Genomic DNA, 21,395 nt, shown 5'->3' with positions numbered 1-21,395 from the left:
GTGGTTGTCATGGATGTTGTATAAGCCAAGCATGTTTATTCACTGAAAAGGGAATAGGATGTGTAAATGTGAGTTTGGATGTAAATTGGTAAAGTGCTGTCACCTTCAGGCTGCCAACTTCTTGTTCATTTTTATCATCTACTTAGATGCCTGTAATTTTATCAGAATTTTCTGTAATTAGTGTAGAGGTAATTTGTTAGTTTTAGTAAAATGCTACAGAAAAAGCAAAAATTAGAAAGAACTATTAAAAATAATCTCTTGATACTGGAGAGCAATTCCATTCACTACCTAGGAGAACACCAGAACTGATGTAAATAGGGTTATATTACTTGTGTTGTAGCAAAAAGTAAAGGTATCTGCAGAACTTGGAGCTTTTGTTCAGTTAAGGACTGATAGGGGAAAACGTGGCTTCTTTGGATGAGATGGTGTGAGACAGTATTTGTAGGTGTACAGAAGTGGAACAGGCTTGGAAGATCACACTGCAGGTGAGAGGAAGGGCTAAGAATTAAACTTGGGTGGAGAAGTCCATACCAATGGACTGTCTGAAGACAAAATGTAAGAAAGCATGAAGGAAAGTGTGGTAGCAATTTATTTTTTTAAAAGGATGATTTAAAGATAGATGTTTTTCCTAACATGCATAGTGTACAATAAAGCAGCAGATTAAATACATAAGTTGAATTATGAAAGAAGAACGAAAAAGCAAGTTAATTTTTGCTCGCAGGTTATGAATGAGTGATAAAATGGATATTTCACTTTATTTGTTTGATAACTTTTAGGTGACCAAGATATTTCAAAAGAAGAAGAACTCTGTTACATACAGCTTTCGACAGTCCTTTTCCCTCTATGGCATGCAAGTTCTTCTTTTTGAGAACCAGTGTAAGTCTTTTCTCTCTTTTTAGATGATCCTTCTATTTATTAAAAATAAAAATAAAAATGGTATGAAACAAAGGGATGGACAGGACTTGATTCTAAATTCAGGAATAAATTTGCTGTGAGTTGAGTTTAGGCCTGAAGATTACAGCCTGGTGTCAGCATATGAAGACAACTGATAGTTGTCAGAACCTAGATCTAGCAAAAATGTTTTGTGAACACTTGTAAATAATGGAATGGTTGTAAAGAAGCGAATACATTGTAAATGTTGCTGAATCGATTGTACAATTAGTTGGAACTCAGTATATAATAATAAAGACGATTACACAGCTTTTTATAATTTAAGACACTTTTTCATATATTTTCCTGATTTGGTCTTACCTTTGTTTATTAGATACTCAAATATAAATCCAGACAGAATTAGGCAGAGATTCTGGATTAAAGTTTGTATTTTCTGCCACCTTTTTGTTTATGTCAGCTGAAATCTGCATCAATTCAGTATTCCCTAATGCTTTCTCATTCTTAGCAGTCAACAGCCCAACAGAAAGGTAGTGTTTTGCTCACACTCCTGCAGATTTTAAAGCCAGAGGCAGTATCAGTAATAATGTGGCTAAGCACAGTTGTTTGCATGGTTCACAGGGAGGCAGTCTGTTTGATGAAACCTCGACTTTCATGATAAATTGGATACATTTCAGTTTGACATTCAGTAGTTCCTGTGCTTTTCTCTTGTGAAAAGCTCTTGTATTCATTTGTCCTTGAAAATGTGCTCCAATGCTCATCTCACTCAAAAGAAATTACTGGTTTTTGTGAGTCAAAGCATCTGGAGATTTTGAATGTGAAGGCCTCATAGCAGTGATGTAGCCTGTGAATTATTTTTATGCAAACGTGTTCTTTCTTTCTAATGCACATTTTATATAATATAAAAATCATTTTTAGAGAGGAACAGCAAATATTTCTGCACTGGATTCTATTATAAGTAGAATAATATTTATTTGATCTGAATTCAGTTAACAAATAAAAACGAAAATAAAAATCCCGTAAGCATACCAAGTAGGAACACTTTATTCAAGTAAACTTATATCTATAGTGAAACCTGGAGAAAAGGATTTAATTCTTGCTGGCAAGCTGTAGGCATTTCACTGAGTCACTTCAGTAGACGTATTTGGGTTTCTCAGGTAAGACATTCCAGAAGATGATGAACGAGTGAGCTGATTGTACTTCTACTTCTGCTGTCTCTTGGGTAGGATGTAGTGATTTTTCACTTGGGAAAGAGAAGTATTGTTCTTGTCTGAGTCATAAAATTGATAATTTCTGTTTTCCCTGGTCCAGTCAAGATTTAGGGTATCTTGGCCGGAGCCATTGTGCCATTCATTAAACCTATGTAGTGGCTGTCAGGATCAGCTGATTTTAAATGAATAAAATCTAGCGTAATTAAGGGAGAAGAAACAAAAATATTTGTTTGGTTTGGATACTAGTGAGGTTGAACAAAATGATTTGGGTTAATAGTAGAAATCAGCTATGTTGATGAGTGAATGAGATCCAAAAAGAGAAATTATGTCATTTATCTCTAGTAAAAAAGTAGACTACAGGGAATGTGTTTTCCATTTTCAGTCAAAATCACTGAAAATACTCAAGACAAGTAAATCTTTTTAGAGAGAGTAGATCTCTAATCTAAAACTTATGCCAGTGCTTCCTGATGCTTAATTAATGTGTTGTAGGAAAGTATCACTTGGAAATAAGACATTTTGTTTGTATAATATGTGTTATAGGCATGAATTATTATTACATTATTGAGTAGCTGTTAAAATTTGTCATCTAATACAGCTGATGAGACAAGGAGGGTTTACTGAAAGTTCTGCTTTTTATATGATGGTGCCCATGGTATGGACCATGTTACTTTCTCAATATGTAATTTCACAGGTCATTTAACTTTTTTTTTTTTTTTTTTTTTTAAATCAACTAAGTAGGATGCCCAGGATGCAAACCTACTAGGGAATATTAAAAGCTACATTACATTCTAGTGTGTGTCTGTATTCCTGGTAATGTTAAATTAGAAGGATGAGTCCATTTCAAGTCCTTGAAAAATATTTGAGTAGTCTTTACTCGGCAAAACTTAAACTGATTAAGCTAGGTAATGGGATCTATTCCATGAAGTAAAAATTGTCAACCCCAATACATTTTTCTTTCTTTCTGTAATTCTTCTTTTATATCGTATATGATACCTTAAGGATAATAGCTGCATAAAGATTGCCTTCCAATATTTAATCTGTATCTCGACAGTTTGGCAGTTCCATAATGTCTTAGAGATTTTTGTTTTTCTGTACCTTTTGACTTTTATTTCTCTGATTTTGCCACCTAGGTTAATTTGCTTTGGTATTTATATCTTCACTCTTTCTTCTAGATTATCCCAATGGCATACGGCTCACATCAGCTGTTCCAGGAGCAGACATCAAAGTACTAATAAATTTCAATGCACCAAATCCTCAGGACAGGAAGAAGTTTACAGATGATTTGAGGGAGTCAATTGCGGAGGTTCAAGAAATGGAAAAGCACAGAATAGAGTGTAAGTACAAAGGTACATATAGTAGAGCTTTTCAAACTAACCAAAGTAAGGAAGTCTTTATTGTCTGTATAGCCCTTCAGAACTCATCACGAGTTCAAAATAACATGGCTTTTATTCCTAAAAGATGAAAAACCCAATGATCCCTTAAACTTCATCTAGGTTCGTCTACAGTTATTTAAAACAGTATAGATGCAGTGGAGAGTTATCTTGGACAAACTGTAAATTGCAAAGGATTTATAATTTGTAGTATAAATTACAGTAAAAAATTAAAGAGTAAATTATGTGACTGAAATTTTTCATGATGGACCTTCAGATAATTTTCACTGCATTTTTCGACATGCTGGAGGGAAAAGAGGCCATCCAGAGAAACCCTGAGAAACTAAAGAGGTGGAGCCATGCGAATTTCAGGAAATTCAACAAGGCCAAGTGCAAGGTTCTGCACAAATACAGGCTGGTTGGAGAAGCAGCCCTGAGAAGGACTTGGGGATGTTAGTTTGTGGAAAAACTCAATGTGAGTCAACAAAGTGCGCTTGCAGCCCAAAAGCCAACCATATCCTGGGCTGCATCAAAAGTAGCACAGCCAGCCGGGCAAGGAAGGTGACTCTCCCTTGTCAGACACCGCCCATAGTGCTGCACCCACTTTTGGAGCCCTCCAGCATAAGAAGGATATGGATCTGTTGGAGCAGGTCCAGAAGAAACCTCAAGCATCTCCAGAGGACTGGAGCACCTCTCCTATGAAGAGACGATAAAGAGAATTGGGGTTGGTCAGCCTGGAGAAGTCTCCGGGAAGACCTTGTGGCCTTTCAATATATTAAAGAGAGCAGGGTATTAGAACTAAGTTATCTTTAAGGTCCCTTCAAATCCAAACCATCCTGTGATTCTGCTTTTTTTTCCTGCACTTCTACATTTACATTCCTGTATGCTCATGAGTAGGTAGCTTTCATACAAATCCACATATTTTGCTGGATTTCATGTGACTGTCTAATCACAGAATTTTATCTTCAGTTTTTCCAACAGAACAATAGCCTTTCATCCTGTACATTGTGCCTTAAGGCTGCTGGTACAGAGCTGAAGTACCTCTCTTGTATTTATCATCATCTGCCAAAATGAACACTTAGCTGTTATCCAGAGTATATATGTGACCACATACAGGAATTGTGATGTTACTATGTGCTTCATTATAGCCAGTAACTATGAATTGAAAAATTATTCTCTTTTCTTTCAGCTGAGCTAGAAAAACAGAAGGGGGTGGTGCGTCCAAGCATGTCTCAGTGCTCCAGTCTGAAAAAAGATTCTGGCAATGGGACGCTGAACAGAGCTTGCCTGGATGACAGCTACGCTACAGGGGAAGGGCTGAAAAGAAGTGCACTGAGCAGCTCCCTTAGAGACCTGTCTGAAGCAGGTATGCACTGCCATTATCTCCTTGCTCTGGCTACTGCATGCAATGATGTGTGATTTATGCATAAGTCTCAGCTCACAGTAGGTTTTAAGAACTGAACACTGAAACTTGAGTAACTTAAAATAACACCAAAACTTCAGACATTTTTAATAGCTCCGCTTTCATACTTTGTGTTTAATTTCTATTGTTTTTTTTTTACCCTTGTTCTGTTGAGCCACAATTATTTGAAAACATTTAAACCATTGTAGATTGCTATATATACTTTAAAAGGAGAGTGAAGACAGTGGAAAAATTGTAAGTGTTCTATAGAAAAAACGGTTGACTTGCGCTAAGAGTAACCCACTTAGTTTACCTTTCTCTTTTTCTTCTGCTTTGCTTCTTCCCTTGATAAAGTAGGCTTAGAAAAAAAGACACTGGTCTCTGTGTAATAATTGCTTTCTGTGTATTTTGTGCTCAAATGTACCTGTGTTACCACATTGATGAATGAAATTGAGTGAAGCCCTACTAAATTCTTTTCAGAGCTATGTAATTCAGTTATACAGTGTCCCCAATCCTATTTTATTATCTTGCAACTCAAGATAAAGTTCCTAATTCTTGTAAAAGAGGTGGTTGTGAAATTTTATTGCCAATATAATGAAAGAAACCATTCTGGAAAAGAATACTGATATCCCACAAAACCACTCGTGTTTCTAACATGCATTAGCTGATTAATATAGCTAAGGACTGGTAAGGAGTGGTGGTGGGACTTAGTAGCTAAAGAAGAATCAGGGGAAAGTTTGGTATGTGTTATTTTGTGATTCGTGTGTGTAGTGCACAACTGCCATACCCATGGTAATACAGGCTACTGCAGGTAGTAAGCTTGTGTTTCAGTGTTAAGTGTGATTCCTGTCATTGCAAGAAGTCACATCTGAACACTCTGCCCAGTATTCAGAAAGTGCTTCTGGAAACAGTAGCAACTATATTTTTTATTTTCTTTAGTTCATAGTCTGTGTTGCCTAATCTGACTTGTTCTTTTAATCGCAGTGATGGTTTTCAGTATAGTCATAATTTCAGAACTGTGTCTATCTTCGGTAGTAGATGCTATTTGTCTTTTTCTTTTTAAACTGAAGAATCGATTCTGGCTACAGTGCAATGAATAGAATCACTGTAAACTAAAACTATAGGCAATGTTTTGTGGGTCTATGTATGTGCATACAAGTATATAGAGAGTAAGCTCTTTCAATTGTTTTATTCTCCATTTAGACTTCCATACTCATGCTCATTTGCTTCATACGAAAGACCTAGGGCCTTGATCCAAAATGAAATTGAATTTTTTTGCCTGATTGGCTTCAATGGATTTTTGATCAAGCCACTAAGTCTTCACCACTACTGTATCTCAGATCTGAGGATACTTTCATCATCCCTTTTTGTTGTTTTGTTTTTATTTCACTAGAATGAGAACTGCCATATTGTTAAATATGTGAGTTCAGTAGGTATGTTCACACATAAATGTAAATCCTTATCGATTTTTTTTCATCACAAAGGAATTTTTCATCCCAGTCATTCAAACGTTGCCATAAATTTAAATTAATGTTCTGGGTGTTATGCAACAAACAAGTATTCATAATCATGAAAACATCACCTTTCAACAGGACATGCATACATTTGGCATGCTTATTACTGAAGATAACTTCTTTTCCATGATAAAATATAGAAATCATACACAGACAGTAGGGTTTATCAATGAGTTTGTTAAACCCAACTAAACTTAATTTTAACGAGTTGAGAATTATGGAGAGTTTCTGTTTGGTCTTGTGCAGTGCAACTGACTTGAAAAATGACATGTTACTGGCTTTGTTACTTCATATCATAATTTTACTGGAGTTATACCAACAGTTTCTACCTTTTCTCAGTGACTAGCTTATATGTGAGGCTGACTTGGTTTTGATATGGGAAAGATGATTCACAGAGTAACAAATGCATCACTTTCAGTTAGCAGATAATGTCACTTGAGAGTATTTTTGTAAAGAGCTGCTCAGTTAGGTTGCCTCAGGTCTTTTTGTGGTATGGAACGTGTGATCAACAAGAAGAAATGAGGAGTGGGACTATTTAGGGTCTGTGTCTTTCTGTAGGATGGAAGTGAATTTTCAAAACTATATTTAATAAAACAACACAAAACAGTCCATTACTGTCAACCAGATGTCACAGTAGTGAATGGTGACTGTAGAAACAGACTTTACATTTCTGCCTTGGAAAACTGTGTGAATGGATAAACGTAGATCTAATAAATGTCAATACCAGAATGATTCTGACCCTTAAGCTGTAAACCGCAAGGCAAAACAAGATTTCTCTGTCAGAAAGTGAATGTCAGGAGACACTTTCTGAGGTCAGTCTTCTGTGTATTTGCCGTGATAGTTTAGATGGTAGTTGTGAAAACGATGTGAATGACGTCCTGATTTTGTGGATAGTATTGATTGCTGTGGATTGACAGTTACTGCCAAGGACTAAAAAGCATAATGTGGCAACCAACTGCTCGAAGGTGTGAATGTGGCAGAAGCGTTTGTGCTTTATTCTTTCTCAAAAGAAGAGAGTTGTTTTTACTAGATGTTCTTGAACTACAGTTGAGGAAGGACTGAGATTTTGTTTAATAATTTGGAGTTCTTAATTTACATAAAAATATTAAACAATAAATTCTAATGCAGTCGTAGCTGAGCTTTGTGAAGTCTGGTAGAATTACGACCTTTTCACCATTTATGCAATATACAGTTATTTCATTAGGAGATTTAGAGGAAGATGTAGAAAGTGTAGCCATTAAGTACATGGGAAGATTGATTTGTTTGCCAAAGCAGAGCATGGATTAAGCTATGGGAGTTTCCAATGCTGTATGCCACTCAGGTTTCTTGGATGACTTCGGGCTTATCAATCTGAATGCCAGATTTCTGTTCCTGTACGAGCTAGTTCTTTCACATCAGGCTTACAGCAGTGAGCAGTTGTGGAAATCAAGCTTTATGCCCCTCACCCTCAATATTTGAGGTGGGGATCGTATTTATTGCATTGGTTAAAAAGTTACAGTGTACTGAAATCAGCACAGAAGCGCAGGGTGGTGCAGTGGTTACTATGAATATAAATAGTGTGTGTCTCATAATCTCCTGAGCAGTCTCAAAACAATCACAGACCAGTAGAGATCACTTTTAAAAGCATTTGCAGTAAAGCAGTCCCAGCATTAAAGTAATTCCATCTATATACTCCGTTTAGTCTCATTTGTTGACTATTAACTTTTTGAAATATTTCTTCCTACATTCAGGGGAAAAAGTTTCTCCATCTCTCCCCCACAAACATTCAGTTTCGTTTATTTATTTCCAGAACAGTTTATTGTAAATTATAATTATAAAAATGATTGCAAAACTTTTCTGCATTTTAATCCCCTTAAAGAAGCTCTGGCTTCATGCAATTACAGAATCCCTTAATCTGTTGACTCAGTCTGTGATGAGCTGGCGCATTCCCTTGGCTCTTTCCTCATCTGATGCAGGCAAGGTTACTAGGTTATCTTCTTCCTCCCCCATGGATTTTGCTGCACCTTATAGAACATAGGATACCAGCATTCTTTTCCTCCCTTACCAGAAGAGTTTTCTGATCAGGGAGAGGTTTTCCCTTTGTCTTCCCGTGTTTTTGTTGTTCAATTTCCTTTTCTTCAATGGAATAGCAACAGTAATGGTCACTATACACTTTAATAATTTTTATTAAAGTTTTTTGTGGTTAGTCTATGTCAGCACCAAATTATTCTCTAGATATATTGTATAAAAACACTTTGCGCTGTGTATGGCCACCTTTGTATCAATACCATTCCTGTCTTCTGGAAAAGACACCGTTTGCTTTTCAAGTGAAGGAGGTCAGTAAGGTCACATGTAGTTGCGTTGTCTCCTCACGTTCTGGAACTTAATCAGTATTTTGAGGATAATCTTTTTGAAGAAACCAAGCAACTGTTTTCACAGTTGGTCTGAGATCTCAGGATTATCACTGCCTCACACAGAAAACAAGATGAAAACATTAATGTTACAAAGAGACATTTCTTCCTGAGAAGTGGGCTCTGTAGATTATCACAGAGTATATTGTTCAGAGAATTTTGAGCCAGTTATGTTGGTGGCATCCATTCTGTCCATAGCTGGGTGGTTGCAGATTCTGCTGCTGCTGCTGTGAATATAATTTCATAGCCTCTGTAGATTGGTGCAATGACTCATTGTTACAAGAGCTGCTAAATTAGTTTGCTTTATTGAAAAGACATTTTAAAACTTATTTTCCAAACTATTTTTCAAGACCTACAAAGCCAAATTGTATATTTTCGTTATATCACTGTACTGCATTAGCTAAAGAACCCTCGTGTCTACCATCAGTGAGTTGTTTGAATGAATCAGAATTACTGAAATAAATTAAAACCCACACTAAATAACAATCTTAAAAAAATCAGTGGAACAGAATATATTAAGCAAAAGTGATCTTCAGATTTGATAAGCACCGCCTCGTTTTGTATCACAGTGCTAAGCTATTAAGCTAGCTGAGTTACTCTTACACACAATTCTAGCACAGTCACCTTCTTCCTGAAATGCAATTTGAACTGCTGCTTTAGAAAGACATTTTTTAGATGGTTTGCCAATACAAAGGCCGGAGTACAGTCTTGTATAAACACAGACTGACAGGAGAGTGCTCTGGAGGATTTAGTTAATATCTTTCATGTTGCGCCATAGGCCAATGCAGAATTGGTTCAATTTGTTTTCAAGAAAATAAATCAAGTTTTCTATGTAGGGATAGTGCCTATCTGTGGGAAATTACAGGCATTTAAAATAGGATTTTCCATTTGTTCTTGGCTCGTACTTCTTTGCCTTGAAGTTATTCTAAGCAAAAATCCATCTGTCTCTTTCTGTCCATATATGCTGCATTCATGGTTATTTCGTTTAAGTACTTTCACTCCCACAGTATTTCCACAAGATTTCCCTGTTTTCTTTTATTTTTGGCCATACCTAATGACTTATGGCAACTGTCAGTCTTACTTGCAATATTCACTAAGTTAAGAGATGGCTATCTTTCTGTTTTTGTGTAAACAAGCAATAGTTATTTGAATGTTAATCAGTACTAATCCCACTAGCAGAGCAGCAGAAGATCAAAGCCTAGAAGTGAAAGTAAAGTGTTGTCATAACCCTGAGAGGATCAGTTGTGATTTTGATGAGACTCAAACTTGCAGCAAGAGTTGTATGACAGTCTGTCTAGAGGGAGCTGCTCAAAATTCCAACAGACTCAAAAGGTGACCGAGACACTTTGACCACAAACACTTTTCCCTGAATTTAATGTCAGTGCAGGAGGTTGTGCTTGTGAGTAACTCTCAGTGATAACAAGAGGATTAAATGTTGCTGTAGCCCAGAGAGAACAGTAGCTCTTAAAAGAAAGTTGTATTGCAGGGCTGCATCCCATGACCAAGTATGTCAAAGTTGTGTGCATAGATCATAGATATCATAGATAAGATAGTAGTCTTAGGTTATAATCCTAGATCATACTGATCCATATGAGTTGTGGATGTTCTAAACTTGTATCTGAGAGGACTTGTCAAAAAGCAAAGGCAAACCTCCCAGGCACCACTACCAAACCAGTCCCAAAGTTCTTCTCCTGAACTATCTGCGATACATGACAGATATTGGGGGGCTTTGGGGCTTCTAAAGGTGAGGATGTGTGGCTCATAGGGTCAGTGATTCTGAAATTCTCACATTCCTCTCCAAAATCACCTGTTAGTGTAGGAAATTCTGGAGTCAGAGATCTGCCAGCACAGAGTGGAGATTCACTGATACTTGGTATTGCAGGAAAATGGCTGTACTGAGAGAACGTATGTTTCTAAAAAGATACAAATTTTACAGCAGCTTTGAGAACCTGGCTATTCTTCAAAGATTAGCATTGTTTGTACACCTTTACAGTAAAGTATATTGAAACTTTCCTAAGCAATGCTCAGTTCCCCTGCAGCCATGGGCTATTATCTCTCCTTTGAAATGAGACATAAAATCTGGGATCTTGTATCCTATGTATAAGCACTGAGGTATTCTGGCTCTTTAGGCAAACAGCCTGGAATTTCACGTGTAGCTGTAGGCTAATGACTTGGGCAATCCGTGAGCGTTGAAGCAAACAAGTCTATCAAACTTAAAGCACTGCACAGCTAAACAAACAAAATCCTGCCATAATGTCAAGACAGATTCCAGTTTTATTTATTAATTAAAAAAAAATTAAAAAATTAAGTTTAGTTTCTTTTAAAGCATCATGAAAGCAGATTATATGAAATCCACTGAGGTTCAAAATTGAAATGCTAAACTGATGCCACTGGCATTCCCCCACAATGAAGTTCAGAATATGCCAATGTTAGATCATACATTTAAGATAATGCCACCCCACGAATATATATCAGCAGGTCTTTAAAGAAAACTTCATAAAGAATTAGATACCAGGAAATTGAACAACTTAAAATTGTTGCTGGTCAACATCATGACCTCACTGCTAAATGTAGATGTTGAGTTACATGTGTTTTAGGAGTTGTACAAATTGCAGTATCACACCCCAGTACTTACAGTTGATTCACTGCAGAAGTGCCTTCTAAGTTAATGTCAAACACAGAAACTTAATTTAACTAATGGCCTTAAAAATCTAAGTTTCTGCCTTAGTAGCTGTTGTACCAGTCCAGTGCAATGTTAATTCCCCTGCAGCCCCCTAGTAGCATTTAGAGACTCCTCTAGTGATTGAGGGAAAGCGGCTGTTTTTCACCCGGGTCTTGTCTCAGTCTCTAATCTATGGTGTTGCATGTCCTGGGCAGGCAAGCGTGGGCGACGCAGCAGTGCAGGATCGCTAGACAGCAATATGGAAGTAAGTAGGAAGTTACTGATGTCTAGCTGGATGTGATGATGTGCATTTCAAACCTTTCTTTTATATACATATTTTTTTGCTCTTTTTTCTTCTAACATATAACCTGCCTGCCTCAAGTAAAATGCATGCCTAGGCTACTCACTTTGTATTCTTCCAGCTTAAAAAGCACTGACAGCTTGTTTTAGACCAACACCATTTTTGGTTTGAGCTAACCTTGTTCCCTTTGTTCCTGCAAGCATGGTTAAATGAATATGATGTGTCCTTTTGCCACCATTTCAGTCTAGTCCCAGCTTAAAAGCCCACTTGCTCTTTGTTACAAAGTACACTGTTCTTGCTGTTTGATATTTAGCTAAAACTATTGATTTTCATGCTCAACCATTCCCATTGCTTATTTTCTAGTTAAATTGCTCAGTGTATGCAGTCATGACGCCATGGAATTGCACAGATAGGGCATGGGAGGAAAAAAAAAAAAAAAGAAAAGACAGGTTAATTCAATGTGGATTTCATGAGATTTCATTCATCTTCAAACCATTTATATATACTGTTCATGTCTGAATTCAGCTTGCAGATTTTTTTTTCCTTTTTTTTTTTATTTTTTTTTTATTTTCATTTGCTTTAGGTAGGATGCAGTTTAAGTCTAGCACCCTTTGCACAGTAAATGTTGTGTCCCATATCTCTCTTTATGAAATACAAACCCCAAACTTCCAGAAACTAAATAGACCATTCCAAGCTAAATAATAGAAAACATTGGACCACAGCACAGAAAGAAACAATCACATAGAAAACTTAGTGGCAAAAGTGATGTGGTTCCATTTAACACATAATTTAGAAGTAGGCTTAAGAAGCAGCATTGTGGTGTATAATAGTAAAACACTACTATTTAAATAAGTTTTAAGTACTGTTTTTGAAATCTGAATCCTAATGTTTGCTGCTATGTGTTTAACCTTTTAGGTTGAGTTAACATTTTTTTGTTGTTTGTTTTTAAAAAAGCAAGTATGGTAATTTTTAAGTATTTTAAAATGTATTTTTCATTTAAATACACACTCCCAGGTATTTTGTCATGCTACTTTCCTGTGACATTTTTCTTACTTAAAGCAATAGCTTTCTCTACTAAAGTGTTAATGCCTATAAAAGTCCCAAGAAGGGCATGATTGCCTCACTGGCAACTAAGAGAAGCTGGAAATAAAATTTTCCTAGAACCCTTTAACATATTCCATCCATGTGAGCACTGAAGGAGGAGTTTGTGGGTCAGTGTGAACTTTTTCTTTTAAACATTTTAAAGATTTTTTTAATTTTTATTTCTATTAATTTCTTTTTAGGGGTCCATCATTAGCAGTCCTCACATGCGCCGAAGAGCTACATCAACCCGAGAGTGTCCATCTCGCCCTCACCAGACTATGCCTAACTCCTCCTCACTCCTAGGTTCCTTATTTGGTAGTAAAAGGGGAAAGCCACCTTCCCAAGGCCATCCGCCATCTGGCTCATCACAGCAACCTCCACACCCTCCAGTAATCCCACATCAGCAACACTCCCAGCATCCTTCTGCCATGCATCATGCAGGGCCAGCTGAGGGACAGACCCAGGCACAAGTACACTCTCACCATTCGCAGTACTGTCATATGCAGCAGAACCCCCCACCTTATCACCACCACCACCACTATCACCCTCCCCAGCACATCCAGCACCCACATCAGTATCACCAACATGTGCCGCATTCCCAGCATGTGGCACACTCCCAGCATACTCCTTACATGCAGCACTCCCACGCACAGCATACCCACTCTCCTCATCCACCACTGCCCCCTCCACATCCAGGGCACTCTTCTCATCCCCAACACACTCAGCATCACCATGGACCGCCACCACCGCCGTCCACTTCAGCCAGCACTAAGCCCAAACACAGCGGCATCAGCACAATAGTCTAGAACGTATCGACCCTCCTAATAACTATAGTTTTAAACACAATTACAAAAGCACTTACAGGAAGCAACAAATAATATTGTCAGTTTTTACCTAGACAAGCAATTTAACTGAGTCATGTGAGCTTAAAGGCTTGCTGATACTAAAAATAAGTCAAGTTAGTGCAATCGATACTGGTTTAACTTATCTACTCTATAGATGCTTACCATCTGGTTAGCTCTTATTTCCAGACTGCCTTGAAAACATGCTGCTTGCTGAATATGAGTAAAATTACCTTTTACACCAAATCCCTTGACAATTTTACATGCAGAATAAAAACATAGTCTATGATAAAAGGAAAAAAGTGATACAGAACCAAGTGTTGCATTCTTGCTCTTTTATTGTCAATGGGCAAAAAATAAGTAGACCTGATATGGTTGATGAAAGTACGTAAGTAAACTTTATATAATATAAATATATACATATAAATATATATATATACTGTATAGTTAACATTTGTGCTTGGAAAGAAATTTTTTTCAGTCCACAAAGCTAGCAATATAGACTTTACAAGGAATTCCACTTACTTGTTAGGACAGTATTATAGATGAATAGCATATGAAAGAGTAGACCAAAAACACTAAATGTTAGAAATAAATTTCAGACATTTCAATATTTTCATTAGAAGTCAGTCCTCTGGACTTGCTAAGATTTCTAAGCAATCATTATTAAATGTGCCAAGTAACATAGCATTTAATTGTTGTAGTCAAATACTGCTTTGTATAAATCCTTATTTTATTAACATGATATCAAACGTAATCAGTATTATAACTGCTCTTCTATTTCAGGTAAGCAAACTTGTTAAGATGCAGTAATTATATGGTAGCAATGTAAGGGATGGCCCTTTACCAGTGGTCATCTTCAAGCATTGGTCACACAAATTTAGACACTTTAAAGGCTGTGATAACTGTGAATTTACATGATCCACTTTTTTTTGTACGCATATGTTTTAATGAACACACATGAAGAGTTATAACAGGTGCATGTATACACTGCAAAAACATTCATCTCAAACATGAAAATTGCAAACTTCCATCTTTCTCAGCTACTTTGTTTCCCGTTTACCATAATTTCTTATTTTTACCCCCCAGTTAAGCTGAATTCTAGTCTGAGAGCATTTCCACGTGGAAGTGCTCTAAAACTTGGTTTGTTTTAGAATTTAATGTAGGGTTTTTATATATACTAAAGAAAAAAGTCTGTAATTCCATGTAGCCATGCACTAGCAATGAAGTGGCTTCACCATTTTTACTCATCACATTTGTTAGTTTGAAAGTAACCAGCACTCAGCAGGCTGAGTTTATGCTCAAACCCTCACTTTCGTAGTCCAGTTAGTTGCAAGACATCACATAAAAACAGGCTGTGCTGTTGTTGCTTATGTGTTGTAATCAAACCATTTGCAAATTGATATAAAATTTTATCCCTAAATCCTGTACAGTTACACATGGCACCTACTTTGTAGTTTCAGCAATTTGAGCCACTGCAAGAACTTTACACCTAAACAGTAGAGGCAGAGGAATCAGAACTGCGAAACCGTACCAGCCTAAAAGCAAACCTTGAAGAGGATGAGCAAAAAAAAATTCCAGTGTGAAATGGGTAAAAGTAAAAATTGTAGTCAATTTTATATTTAATACTATTTTTTCAGGAATAATGAAGAAATCAGTTAAAGTGGAAAGAAGTTAAAATGAGACTGAAGTGAGAATAAGAGAGTCACCTTCATATTGGCTTGCTCATGGCATCTATAATGTCTGGGGTTGTAATTTTTTTTTCCCTTTCATACCATTGATATCGCAATACCAGCAAAATTGCAAACTCAGCACTTTGTTAACCTCCACAGAGAGCAAATACAGCAATCTAGAGTTTAGCCTTTTGTTTAAAGCCGTCCACGTTTGTTTCCCACATGTGCAATGTTGTTCCATTCTCCTCCTTCTCTGAATTATCTTCATTAAAAGGAAACAAGTGATTGCATTATAATTTTAAAGTATCGCTCATACTAGTCGAAATTCTGCGGCTAACCTTAAGAGGGCTCCTACAGGTCCCCTGAGGCTCTGTTCCTTGCAGTTTCAAAAAGATATATACTGTTCTTATAGGGGAAAGTAGAACTGTCTGCATGTCATCTAATGTTATTAGTGTGAGGCTACACTCTACATATTGTATATTTGCGAAATATATCAGTGTTAACTGTTGATATTAGTTGAAGTAAAGTGATAACATATTTCAATATGTAGACTTTTCTTCATACATCTGTACCAATAGTAGAGTCTAATTGTAATTTATAGGTTGTTCCAGAAAAGATACGGGGTCATTTGGTTACAAATATCTTCCACAAACTGCTTCTTTTGATTGGAATGGAGGTAAGAGTGCTCCTCTTCACTGAGTAGCAGAGACCGTACTTGTTTCAGATGCAGATTTTTAATATCAGTAAAATTCACTGTATACCATGTAAATGCAGAATGTTCAGTAACAGCTGAGAGGAGAATGTGACTCAAGCTGTGTTACTTAGTTAACAGTGAAGACCCTAAAACTCCCAGATCTGCATTTGCTTTGTTTCAAAACCCCTTTCATTCATTTAAATTAGTCAAATATAAATATTCTGTACTTACACTGTAAGCCACATCTTAATGCTCGATCACTGGTTTTCCATGGGCAATCAACTGAATGTTCAGAAGAACCACAGCTGTGCATGCAAGAAACATTTGCACATGATTTCATCTGGTAGAGTTTGTGCCTACCTTGTAAGGTGCATTAAGTTGCATGTATAAAATCACAGACTATTTTGACAGTAGTTTAATAAAACAGGACGGTCGTGTAGGAGCACAGTAACTGTAAGCATTATTTCTAAACAGCAGGGAGAAACAGTGCACTCAATTGTTTTTTAACTATATTTAGGGTTTTTAGTCTAACCTCTCTGATTCCATTCTTGGTTAACAATTGCTTAGAACAGTGTGAGGCATGTCTAGAATGGGAAAATGATCATATTTTAAACACTGTGCAGTCAAAAAAAAATTAATATATATATTTTTTAGCCTGCAGGCAGGTATAAAATTGAGGCTTTTTTTCCCAAGTGCCGTTGCCAAACAAACACTGGTACAGAACTGTGTGGAGTGACCGCGTTTCTCTATTCCCATTTAAAAAATGTGGCAAAGTGGTATTGCTGATTTGAAAAAATGAAAGGGAAGCCTAAAGAATGAAGATGTGGCGACAAAAATCTTTTCTGGGACAACAATTAAATATATATTTGGGGTTTTTAATTTTCTTTTAAGTTAAAAAAAATGGAAATGTACAACAATGTAAAAACAGAAAACAGAGTTCATCCTAATATAATGTACGTCTTGTATCGCTAAAAAGAAAAGAGTCTAACATACAGTGTAGAATGATTTTCCCATCATGTACTGCATGCAGCAGAAGCCTCTTGTTTCTTGATAAAATGAGCTGAAAGACAGTCAGCAGTTATTTAAAAAATGAATCTCTAGATGTTGACTTGCTGTTCCATATGAAGCTGTGTGTTTTCTGCAGTTAAGCATGCATTTTGCTGTTCCGTTGTAAAATACCATCGCACTTCTTTGCCTGCAAAATGGATTATTGTGTATATATTTAAAAGAAAAGTGGAACCAATAACAAGATTAAATTTGGACAATAGAAAAGGGGGTGGTGAAAATGGGACCAAGTAGGGGGAGTAGACAATTCTCTAAATTGTACATAGTGTGTAAATTAGTATTACTCTAAGTCTGCAGTCACTTGGAGGTTGCCTACAATACCTGTCTCCTGCTAGGAACTTCAATCAGCTTTGAGTTGTACTAAACTGTTAGAATTAGGTGTTGAATGCAGACTGTTAAAGACTTCAAAAATCATTACACTTACAAGAAGCTTCTGTTCTGGGGAGGCTCGAGACCCCTTTTGTAACTATGGGGAAGAAAGGAGTGCTTTCATTTTAATATGCATTCTGTTTGTAAGTAGTAACAGACCCTATTGATGTAAAACTATAACTGTGATCATGTGGAGAAATCAAATAAATCATTTAAAACTCTTTGTTTCTCATCTTGTGTAATCCAAGAACTTTAATTGTTCAGATATGAAATGTAGGAAGTTCCTTCAGGTGCTGTCCTGGCCCCGCTGAGTTAATTTGAATTCTGCTTCTCTCTTCAGTGGTTTCTGTCTTCATTTCAAATTCAAGATAAGCTGTTGGAAATGATGGCTGGTGCTGTGAAGAGTGTGGCCGCTTCTCAGTAGGCCTTAGGTGTTTTTGGTGGTACTGTGAATATATTTAGTCCCAAAGTAAAATACGGGGCAATAAAGAAAACACCCAGATCTGCAGGCAACACTGAAAAGGTTCTTGTGTAATATTTTTAGAAGTACTCTAACTGTGAAAAAATAATAACCAAATGTTGAAGTTTCTTAAGCGTGAACGGTCCAGCATGTTGGACTGATCCCGTTAACCTTTTGGCGATCACATTTCCATAGGAGTCCATGATTCAGATCATGAGTCGAATGATTGCATAGCCCTGATTCGTGTTTCAAGTTTGTCCTTCCCAGGGGTGTGTCCTTCATTTCGTAACTGTAACCTACAATCTTGAGGTCAAATATAGAGATCATTCATTGCTTCTGTGCACCCGCTGGCAGAGAACATTGTATTTCAGTAAGTGATGTAATGAGGTAAGTTCTATCTACTTGTACCTGTATTTGTACCTGTTGTGCTTGTTTGCTGTGCCTCAATGTACACCATGGCATTTACACCACTAAGGAGGCATATTTGCCTCACGTATCCTTCACAATACTTAATGTTGTACTTTTGCAGTTACTTAGATGATAAACTTTAGCACGTTCAATTGTTTTTATGTTTATTCATTTCCTATGCTTCAAAAGAATTGCAGTGCATCTAATGTCTCAGTTAAAACTCATGCTTAGCTGTCAATTTAAGCGTTGCATTGCTTTGGGTTTTTTTACAATGAATTTTAGGAGATTCTTGAATTGTTCTGAAGGAATAGTCAGCGAGGACCTATTTCTGAATGGCTGTTTTTTTAGAAAGTACATCTTGATCAGTGATTTTTTTATGGGTAAGTAATCTATTACTATCACTATCTATCACTACATACTACCAGTGTGTTATCTCTTGGAGCTGTGTGACACATTAGAGTACAGCTGATGTTATACAAACGTTCTGTTACTGGAAATAGAAGAATTTACAGTGCTGTTCTTCATTGGTTCTTCTTTGCCTACTTTAGAAACTGTGATTTTAAGAACTTCGGTATATCTCTGCCTTTGGAGAAGCCAAATAGTCTGAATTCTCTAATTTGAGAGAATTCAGAAATAGAAATATTGCTATTACAAATAATCTGTGTTTTTTAATTGTTCCATCTTAAAAGTAGGACCTGAACTACATCTCTCTAAATGCTTTCTTAACTAAACTGAAACTATAATGAAAGCACCTATAATCTGGTGTAACTGCAGAAAAACAAACAGCCAAAGAAAACATCAGTGCCAATTGCCATCTGCGTGACAGATTTGCACCAGCTGCAATAATGCTCAGCAACCACTTAAAAAATAAACGTAGGTTAAGCATATGATGGTCTAATGCTCCGTTATTGAAGGTTTTAAAATTATTTTAATATCCTTGTTTGTTCAAGGTGCGCGTCTTATTGGAACTGCATTCCTAAAGCTGTGATAAAACTGTGTGTGCCTACCTGATGAGAAATGCCTTCAGACAGGAAGCTTTTGCCTTCATACTGGGGATAGGCAGCTTAACCCTAATGCTAAGGAAGAGGCCAAGGTTTTCTGTTACGAGATGTAACCAGGAAACACAGAAGTCTAAGGTTTGAAAACTTGTCCTCAAAACTGTGTCGTGTTTGTCTCCTTCAGGTGTTTGTGTGTGTATGTCAGTACATTCATTTTCGTGCTAGTGAGTTTTTCTGCAAGTATGAAAACAACTGGCCGAATTACGATGCTGTTAGGATTGTGCGATAAATGCTATGGGCACTGATGTACATGTTTGAAGCAGATGAACAGTGTACTTACAGTGGAATGCAACAGTAAATCTGGAGTAGTGCTATGGCTGTATTACACACACCTGTTTCAAAAGGGAGCACACTGCATCTCCAGCTGACTTACTGGCCTCTTAGTGATTGCTGCTGCTATGTTCTGTTGATGTAAAATTCCAAGAGAAGAATACAGTGTGATGCAGAAATGCTTATTTCTATGATAAAATGTTGTGGAAAATATCCTCTTTACTTAGCAGTTTGTAATAACTGAGGTGTGAAATAGCATCATGGTTGGCAAGACAGAGGCAGCTCAAATAAATCACACGAGCACACAGGTTATCAGCTCTGTAGTAAAATGACATACAGTGCTTCTGTTTTCATTTATTTCTTCGCAGAAAAACAGAGAGATATAAATAGAGACGTATAATGAGCGAGGAAAAACAACACACCTTTAATAAGATGAACGGGGTAAATTCTTACTGACTGAAATTAAATGTCATGCATGCACAGTGGAAAATACTTTGTCTTTACAACTTCTCATTTCTGCTACAAAATAAAAGATTAACAGGTGTTTGGCAAAGAAATGGGACTTTTTTTTTCTCTTTTTCTTCTTTCTTTGGCCAAGGGGAATAGAAAGTGAAAGTGCTGTGCGAGTGCTCTGAGTTAGGAGGTTACGTTATTCAGCAATGGTATCACAGTTACTCACGGCTGGAAATTCATTTCATAATTAGCACTGTGAAATTGTTTTTATTCGACTTTCAGACATGGATTTGCAATGTATTTGGATCCAGCAGTGCTAAAGACGTGCAGCCCTTCCTATGCACATGATTGTTGGACTGACCTGTCCTTCCTGCAGCCATACAAACCAGCAGTCCCTGTCCCTCACAGTTTCCCCATGTGCCTGGCACAGCTGTGCTGTAGGTCAGGCAAGGGAGCAGGAGATGAGAGCATGGTACCGTTTGTGCCAGTAGGAAAGGAATGCTGCACTGGGGGGGCAGGAGAAAGGAGCAGAGGAGCGTGACTTGTGCTGAATGCCTGACCTTGACAGGACTCCTGTGAGCATCCACCTCCTCCATAAGGTCACCAAATGCTCTTCATCCATTATTACTTTCACTTTACTGGCTACTATTTCTTCCCCAACAACAGAGCAAATTAAGTTGGTGAAACCCTTTTAATGAATACATCGCATAAGTTGTTCCTTGTTTGTATTAGAATACTTTAGAAAGTAAAGCGCTGAGATAATGTAGAGCTTCTAGAATGAGGATTGATAGAGTTAATTGTTGATTTGCCTGTAAGACGTGGGCAATCCCTTCCACTAACGCTGTGCATTTACTTCTTTTCCTCAGGTACTTATGGTAGCCACAGTCCAATATTCAGGATGCAGGATTACCTGGACAAACACATTACAATGCCACTGTTCATGTCTGTGTTTCCAGTGTGACATTGCTTCCACAGCAATTCACTGGGAACAGAAGTGGGAACACCAGATTCTGCTCTCACCTTTCACAGGATTTGAATTGTAAACCAACTTTCTTTAACATATTCAGAGTCAGGAGTGATTCTTCTTCAGTGAGTAAAGTACGCATCCCTCGATGAGTTATATGATTGAATAGCAGTTGTTAAGCAGTTACTGAAAGATAGAATAAAAAGGGAAAAAGAACAAACGAACCAGCTGTAGGGTAACGTTATGATAGTCGTTTGCTGATCCAAATATCTGTTGTATTAATTCCTTCTTATGAGAGCAGTTCTATGTGGAATAGGC

General features: G+C 37.1%; 1 protein-coding gene and 1 long non-coding RNA gene across 16 annotated transcripts in view; one reads left to right on the top strand and one right to left on the bottom strand.

Annotated features, from left to right (window-relative positions):
* IQSEC1 (IQ motif and Sec7 domain ArfGEF 1) overlaps positions 1–17,685 on the top strand; it is a 248,336-nt gene extending 230,651 nt beyond the window's left edge. For 11 of the 15 annotated variants that reach the window (XM_032447348.1, XM_015874694.2, XM_015874692.2 and 8 more), the window contains 5 exons: positions 777–876; positions 3,272–3,445; positions 4,659–4,835; positions 11,653–11,702; positions 13,022–17,685. In XM_032447348.1, the coding sequence (XP_032303239.1) occupies positions 777–876; positions 3,272–3,445; positions 4,659–4,835; positions 11,653–11,702; positions 13,022–13,627 (1,107 nt within the window). In that variant the 3' untranslated portion in view covers positions 13,628–17,685. The remainder of the gene's footprint in view (positions 1–776; positions 877–3,271; positions 3,446–4,658; positions 4,836–11,652; positions 11,703–13,021) is intronic. The other 4 variants (XM_032447347.1, XM_015874690.2, XM_015874705.2 and 1 more) reach the window with 3 other exon arrangements.
* Positions 15,429–21,386, bottom strand: LOC116654031. Its single transcript, XR_004308854.1, has 2 exons — positions 21,134–21,386; positions 15,429–21,023 (listed from the first exon to the last, which is right to left on the bottom strand). It is a non-coding gene; the product is annotated as an uncharacterized LOC116654031 (long non-coding RNA).
* Positions 21,387–21,395: the final 9 nt, after the last annotated feature.

Source organism: Coturnix japonica, chromosome 12 (genome assembly GCF_001577835.2).
Source record: "Coturnix japonica isolate 7356 chromosome 12, Coturnix japonica 2.1, whole genome shotgun sequence".
Classification (NCBI taxonomy): domain Eukaryota; kingdom Metazoa; phylum Chordata; class Aves; order Galliformes; family Phasianidae; genus Coturnix; species Coturnix japonica.
The sequence above is the reverse complement of the archived record's forward strand: the minus strand, read 5'-3'. Positions and strand labels throughout refer to the sequence as shown.